Source organism: Brachionichthys hirsutus, chromosome 16 (genome assembly GCF_040956055.1).
Source record: "Brachionichthys hirsutus isolate HB-005 chromosome 16, CSIRO-AGI_Bhir_v1, whole genome shotgun sequence".
In the NCBI taxonomy this organism is placed as follows: domain Eukaryota; kingdom Metazoa; phylum Chordata; class Actinopteri; order Lophiiformes; family Brachionichthyidae; genus Brachionichthys; species Brachionichthys hirsutus.
The window spans coordinates 11,278,429-11,286,536 of record NC_090912.1 but is presented as its reverse complement, the minus strand read 5'-3'; the positions used below and the strand labels follow the sequence as shown (position 1 = coordinate 11,286,536).

Here is an 8,108-nt window from a genome sequence, read left to right as displayed (position 1 = left end):
CTTCCTTCTCTTTGAAGACTCTTTGAAGCTCATTGTGCTGAATTCAGCAGCGAATGAGTGAAACGGATTCAGGCCTTCAATCTGCTGATCGGCTGCAGTGAATGTCAGATCAGATCATTGATCATTGATCATTGATCGAGAGCAGCAGCAACTCTCTGAAAGGGAGCAAGCCAAGTGCAGTTGAGCCCAACAGGGGGCAGTAATGCAGCGATGTGGCGGCGAATGACGTCACACACCAAAGAAGAAGAACGAGAGGGCGGGGAAAACACCAAAGCGACAAACCGGTCCGGCTTTTCTCAAAGGTTATGAAACCAAACTGGCTTCCAAAAATACATTTGGGCCTCGAACTTTAATTGCGAATGGGTTTGGACACGTTCTGCGGTCCGGACAGTTTCGGTCCTCTTTGGGTGAGTTGTTCTCGTTTCCTGGGAATCGCGGTTGTTTCCGTGAGCTTGTCGGTGCACGCCGAGTGACGTCACGACGGCAGCTGGCCCGAGTTTCGGCGTGTTGCGGGTTGAGCGGCTATTATACCAGGAATACAACGGAACGCCTGAGCCTGTTTGCGAGTTTAAATCCCGGAGTTTCCAGTTAAAGGTCTCATAAGTTCAAACGTTTCCTTCCCTCGTTGGACATTTGCCTTTTCCTACGTTAAATAAAGTTAAATCCTACGTCGCATTTTTAAAGATCCTATTCCTGTCAATAATTCCTTTATTTTATTCATTCAAAACGGAGACATAAAAAAAAGGAATAAAATAAAACTCATTGATCTTTTTAATCTTTCTTCCGCTAAACACTCGAAATACTTATTTTGAAATAACACATAATATATGTCTCAGTTTGTTTTTCTACATTGCATATTATACAGAAGACATCCAAACTATGAAATGATGCCGTAAACTAAAACTGTTAAACAAACCAGAATGTTTTTTTTATTATTTCGCCCGTTTACTGATGACCTCGTGTCGAACCCTGGGCCTTCTCTCGCTGAGCTTCACAGGTCCTCCCCTGAAGTATTCTTTGTTTCGCTGGTGGCTGGAGGTTCATGCGTGGATCTTCTTGCCTAATTGGGCCGAGACCATCATGTTGTTGCACAGCAGTCGTTCCGTTAGAACTCGTATTACCGGAGAGTAAAGAGAACCGACCGTCCTCTCCTCGTCTCCTCCTGCACGTCCTCGTCTCCTCCTGCATATCCTCGTCTCCTCCTGCACGTCCTCTCCTCGTCTCCTCGTCTCCTCCTGCACGTCCTCGTCTCCTCCTGCACGTCCTCGTCTCCTCCTGCATGTCCTCGTCTCCTCCTGCATGTCCTCTCCTCATCTCCTGCATGTCCTCTCCTCGTCTCCTCCTGCACGTCCTCTCCTTGTCTCGTCCTGCATGTCCTCGTCTCGTCCTGCACGTCCTCGTCTCCTCCTGCACGTCCTTTCCTCGTCTTGTCCTGCACGTCCTTTCCTCGTCTCGTCCTGCACGTCCTCGTCTCCTCCTGCACGTCCTCTCCTCGTCTCGTCCTGCACGTCCTCGTCTCCTATATACATCGTGTTTCGGGATGAAGCCTAAAAATATTGCAATATTGGTTTTAGGCCATATCGTGCAGCCCTGGCGCGCGCACACACACACACACACACACACAGAACCAGTTCTATTTGTGCGTGTTAACTGAAGGATCATGGTTACAAATCAGTGGATTTTAATCATGGTTTACAAACGGTGTTATGCTCGTCATTATTTTGAACAAAGTGAAAGTCCCGTTAAACGGAACGTAACTTTCGTGACATTAGCTGGACGTGCACAGATGAGGTGGTAATCCCGGGTTCTCCTCGTCTCCACCAGGATTGGAACCGTACATGGTACACTCCTAATCCGGACCTCACCCAGTGCTTCCAGAACACCGTCCTCGTGTCGGTGCCATGCCTTTACCTGTGGATATCTGCCCCCGTCTACCTGCTCTACCTCCGCAGCTACGACCGTGGCTACATATGTATGAATAGCTTCAACAAAGCTAAAACGGTGAGTCACCTTTTCATGATGTTTAGCTTGAAATCACTCCATAGGAGAACATCTCTGGTTGATTCCATGCAGTTCCAGCGTCTCACTGATTAATGCTGAGAAGATGATGCATGTCACACGTACATTATACATCTACACGTACGGTGACATTATACATCTACACGTACGGTGACATTATACATCTACACGTACGGTGACATTATACATCTACACGTACATTATACATCCACACGTACGGTGACATTATACATCTACACGTACGGTGACATTATACATCTACACGTACATTATACATCCACACGTATGGTGACATTATACATCCACACGTACATTATACATCCACACGTACGGTGACATTATACATCTACACGTACGGTGACATTATACATCTACACGTACATTATACATCCACACGTATGGTGACATTATACATCCACACGTACATTATACATCCACACGTACGGTGACATTATACATCTACACGTACGGTGACATTATACATCTACACGTACGGTGACATTATACATCTACACGTACATTATACATCCACACGTACGGTGACATTATACATCTACACGTACGGTGACATTATACATCTACACGTACGGTGACATTATACATTCACACGTACATTATACATCTACACGTATGGTGACATTATACATCTACACGTACGGTGACATTATACATCTACACGTACGGTGACATTATACATCTACACGTACATTATACATCCACACGTACGGTGACATTATACATCTACACGTACGGTGACATTATACATCTACACGTACATTATACATCCACACGTATGGTGACATTATACATCCACACGTACATTATACATCCACACGTACGGTGACATTATACATCTACACGTACGGTGACATTATACATCTACACGTACATTATACATCCACACGTATGGTGACATTATACATCCACACGTACATTATACATCCACACGTACGGTGACATTATACATCTACACGTACGGTGACATTATACATCCACACGTACATTATACATCCACACGTACGGTGACATTATACATCTACACGTACAGTGACATTATACATCCACACGTACATTATACATCCACACGTACGGTGACATTATACATCTACACGTACGGTGAAATTATGCATCCACACGTATGGTGACATTATACATTCACACGTACATTATACATCTACACGTACGGTGACATTATACATCCACACGTACGGTGACATTATACATCCACACGTACGGTGACATTATACATTCACACGTACATTATACATCCACACGTATGGTGACATTATACATCTACACGTACGGTGACATTATACATCCACACGTACGGTGACATTATACATCCACACGTACGGTGACATTATACATTCACACGTACATTATACATCCACACGTATGGTGACATTATACATCTACACGTACGGTGACATTATACATCCACACGTACGGTGACATTATACATCCACACGTACATTATACATCCACACGTACGGTGACATTATACATCCACACGTACGGTGACATTATACATCCACACGTACGGTGACATTATACATTCACACGTACATTATACATCCACACGTATGGTGACATTATACATCTACACGTACGGTGACATTATACATCCACACGTACGGTGACATTATACATCCACACGTACGGTGACATTATACATCCACACGTACGGTGAAATTATACATTCACACGTACATTATACATCCACACGTACGGTGACATTATACATCCACACGTACGGTGAAATTATACATTCACACGTACATTATACATCCACACGTACGGTGACATTATACATCCACACGTACGGTGACATTATACATTCACACGTACATTATACATCCACACGTACGGTGACATGCATGTCAGTGCTCTTATGGACTGATGTAACAGTAGAAGAACATTTAATTGCAGTGTATTTTTGTTCTGATATTACTTCGTGATGTTTAGATACATATTATAAATTACAAGCTACACAAGTTATAATTAAAACGCCTGTTGCGCTCTGCCTTTGTTGTTGTGAGGCATGCTGGCCTACAATGAGCACACATTTGTCTCCTATTATGGAGTCTGTTGAATGTTGTTTGACGTTTCATTGAAGTCATTCCTATCCCGGTATCTCTGGTGAGAAGCTGCTCTGTTATGCCTTACAGCAGGGGTCTCACACTCAGAATGCCTGGGGACCGCCGGAGGCCGCGTCTGGGTGAGGTTGGGCCGCATCGGGCACTCCACCAAAAAAGATCTCATCTTCTCAAACGCCATTACTAACAGTTCTCTCGTTAGTTTCGGTTAGTTTTGCCCTAGTGGTGATGTGTTGTTGCAAAAGTAACGTATATTACATATAATATACATAAACCATGGGATGCAGGTGTTAGTGTTCTATTTATTTTATAAAGGATCCAACTGTACGTCCCAGCCAATAGCGACGTTCCGGCGACTTCGTCACTCAGGTGGGCTTGTCCTTCCAGGCAGGTCCATCCTCAGCATCCTTACCGTCGTTAATCTGATCAGTAATTTGCAGGCTCATCATAAAAAAATCTTCTCCATGGATAGTAGTGATCACATCGCCGTCAGCTTTCAAACAAAGCAGCCCAGTTCAGCTGATGGAATAACAAAACACAATCCAGATGATCCTGAATCCAACGCCGGTCAACTTAAAGATAAGCCATGTTCTAAAGTCAAACACAAGTTCAATAGATTTCATGTCTGTTTAACAATGCAAGGGAACATGAATATAATAATCACGTCCCCATTAAACTGTGCTTATGAACACAAACAAAATTATAATTAAAGAAAACAGAGCGGTGATTCTACAGGAAGACGAAAGCGGCAATTAACTGCGGTTCACCACGGCCAGCAGCAGCCGCCACTCGGACACCTGCGTAGAACCGCGACGGAGAACGTTGCTGGAGGAAACGGCAGCCCCAGCAGGGGAGGCCGTTGTCCGGTGAACGGGCATCGCATGTAAACAGACGCGAGCTCACCGGCAACAGGAGGGCGACGGTAACACGCCCGCAGCTTAATTCTATGTGGGGACCGGAATAGCAGGCCAACAGGTCCCCAAGCGGGCCGGGCCGCTACCCCGCAAAGGGTAACGTCAACCAGGAGGAGAAACGAAGGCATCGGTGTGGACACACACCTGGGTATAACGGGGCGTGGCCAACAGCAGCACGGAGGAAGACCGTGTATGGCTTCTAGAAAATGTTAGCATTTTAGCCTCTTCAGCATTTCCAATAGAAAACTCAAAAGACATTCTTGAGATAGCGTACACTGAAAAAATACAAACGGATTTAAAACTCACGGGCCTTTCTCATCATGAGTTTGAGACCCCTGCCTTCCAGTAACAGTCTGGGTCCCGCATGGCGTCCTCGACCTGCAGACCTGGCGACTCCGGTGAAGGGTCAGCGCAGTTGATCAAGGTCCCGCTTGCCAGTCTTAGAACTCAAAGGCCAACCAGTGCTTCGTAGCAAAGTAAGCTTTTTGTTCTGTCGCGAGTTTCTTTTAGGAATTCTAACCTTAAAACCCACATTTACTTCCAGACTGACAGCTAAACAGCTAAACAGCTAAACGGTCCCTCTGCTTCGCTAACCTATGCAATCCTCACGCAGGTGGGCATGGGCTCGGTTCCTGCCTAACCCTAACCCCGAATCTACCGTCTCATTCTCTCTCTGACTCTTATCTTCAGCTGTTCCATCCATAATAATGTTTAGAACGACTCCGGGCCCTGACGATGTTGCTGCTCGGGAGACTTGAACCCACATTGGTGCCGGGCTTTGCAGAATGTTGCCGACTGGACAGAACCGTTGTTGTTCTCCCCCCAGGCTGTCGGCTTTCTGCTCTGGATTATCTGCTGGTCGGATGTTTTCTACTCTTTCTGGGAGATGAGTCATGGCACTCGTGTTCCCCCCTTCCTTCTCGTCAGCCCAACCGTTCTTGGAGTCACGATGGTGAGGCCTTGTATTTGTTCTTCATTATAACTGTGTTGAATTAAATCAATAATAATTGTCTTTAAATCCACTCAATCATATAATTGTGTTGTTCTTGGCGCATGCTGAACTCTTCTAACAAGCTTATTTGAAAAGCAATTGGTGAGCAAACGACTCGTCATCATCTGAGGGACTTTGAGGACACTCCTGCCTCCCTGGGGGGGGGGGGCTACAACCCATCGGTCAAACGTGTATAACTGGGTTTTTCATTTTGACTAAACGACCTCGAGGACCACTTGGTTCAACATCCGAAACGTCTGGGATGAGAAGCAAAACGTCTGCAAGCCCAGTTGGCTTTCTCTTTAACCCAGACGCCTAAAATAACCTGGATGAGCGATAATCTCTGCAGATCTAGATTAATCTAAGACACAGGCCACAGTTCACGCCTGAAGCATAACTCTGTGTGCTCTAGTTGCTGTTCACGCCTGAAGCATAACTCTGTGTGCTCTAGTTGCTGTTCACGCCTGAAGCATAACTCTCTGTGTGCTCTAGTTGCTGTTCACGCCTGAAGCATAACTCTCTGTGTGCTCTAGTTGCTGTTCACGCCTGAAGCATAACTCTCTGTGTGCTCTAGTTGCTGTTCACGCCTGAAGCGTAACTCTGTGTGCTCTAGTTGCTGTTCACGCCTGAAGCGTAACTCTGTGTGCTCTAGTTGCTGTTCACGCCTGAAGCGTAACTCTGTGTGCTCTAGTTGCAGTTCACGCCTGAAGCATAACTCTGTGTGCTCTAGTTGCTGTTCACGCCTGAAGCATAACTCTGTGTGCTCTAGTTGCTGTTCACGCCTGAAGCATAACTCTCTGTGTGCTCTAGTTGCTGTTCACGCCTGAAGCATAACTCTCTGTGTGCTCTAGTTGCTGTTCACGCCTGAAGCATAACTCTCTGTGTGCTCTAGTTGCTGTTCACGCCTGAAGCGTAACTCTGTGTGCTCTAGTTGCTGTTCACGCCTGAAGCGTAACTCTGTGTGCTCTAGTTGCTGTTCACGCCTGAAGCGTAACTCTGTGTGCTCTAGTTGCTGGTCAAGCCTGAAGCATAACTCTGTGTGCTCTAGTTGCTGGTCAAGCCTGAAGCGTAGCTCTGTGTGCTCTAGTTGCTGTTCACGCCTGAAGCGTAACTCTGTGTGCTCTAGTTGCTGTTCACGCCTGAAGCGTAACTCTGTGTGCTCTAGTTGCTGTTCACGCCTGAAGCATAACTCTGTGTGCTCTAGTTGCTGTTCACGCCTGAAGCGTAACTCTGTGTGCTCTAGTTGCTGTTCACGCCTGAAGCATAACTCTCTGTGTGCTCTAGTTGCTGTTCACGCCTGAAGCATAACTCTGTGTGCTCTAGTTGCTGTTCACGCCTGAAGCATAACTCTCTGTGCTCTAGTTGCTGGCCGCCCTCTTGGTCCAGTATGAACGGATGAAAGGGGTTCAGTCCTCTGGAGTAATGCTCATCTACTGGCTGCTGGCGCTTTGTTGTGCCACAGTCACCTTCCGGTCCAAGATTCTCCAGGCCCTACAGCAGGTGAGTCCTCAACAAACACGCTAGCTGCTAATCCAAGTTCCGCCATTGATTCATTTGGCTTTTATTCGTCTCTTGGCAGAAGTGATTCCCTAACCCTCCACGTGTGTCTCCACCCTAGCCAATCCCAGTTTCATCTGTTGTGCCTTTGATTTGCAGCCGCTGGCGGTTTGCGTGTGGCGATACGCCACCTTCTACAGCTACTATGCTCTGCTGCTGGCCGCTCTGCTGCTGTCCTGCCTGGCTGACCAGCCACCGCTCTTCTCCCAGGCCATTAAAGATACGGTAGTCTTTCATTCATTCTCTCTCTCTCTGCTGTCGTCTTTGAAGCTCCTCACTCCGTCACTCATTCATAATATGAAAGGATGGGAACAATTGTGTTTGCTTGTTGGATAGTTTGTGAGACGGATCAAAACTGAAACGACAGTCCTCTAACTTGAATCACTGTTTTTTTCACCATGATTTTAATAATCCCTGAATGGTGTTTTTGATCTAACTGTAATTTCGGTGTCTTTAGAATCCCTGCCCCGAGACGAGATCTTCTTTTCTGTCCCGAATAACGTTCTGGTGGATCACCAGGTAAGCAGATTC

General features: G+C 46.3%; 1 protein-coding gene across 1 annotated transcript in view; it reads left to right on the top strand.

The window, feature by feature from the left end:
• Nucleotides 1–266: 266 nt before the first annotated feature.
• The window catches only part of abcc1 (ATP binding cassette subfamily C member 1 (ABCC1 blood group)), a 39,504-nt gene continuing 31,662 nt past the window's right edge, over nt 267–8,108 (top strand). Inside the window, exons 1-6 of the mRNA XM_068749514.1 lie at nt 267–407; nt 1,825–2,001; nt 5,856–5,981; nt 7,383–7,520; nt 7,677–7,802; nt 8,035–8,096. Of these exons, the coding sequence (XP_068605615.1) occupies nt 360–407; nt 1,825–2,001; nt 5,856–5,981; nt 7,383–7,520; nt 7,677–7,802; nt 8,035–8,096 (677 nt within the window). The 5' untranslated portion in view covers nt 267–359. The remainder of the gene's footprint in view (nt 408–1,824; nt 2,002–5,855; nt 5,982–7,382; nt 7,521–7,676; nt 7,803–8,034; nt 8,097–8,108) is intronic.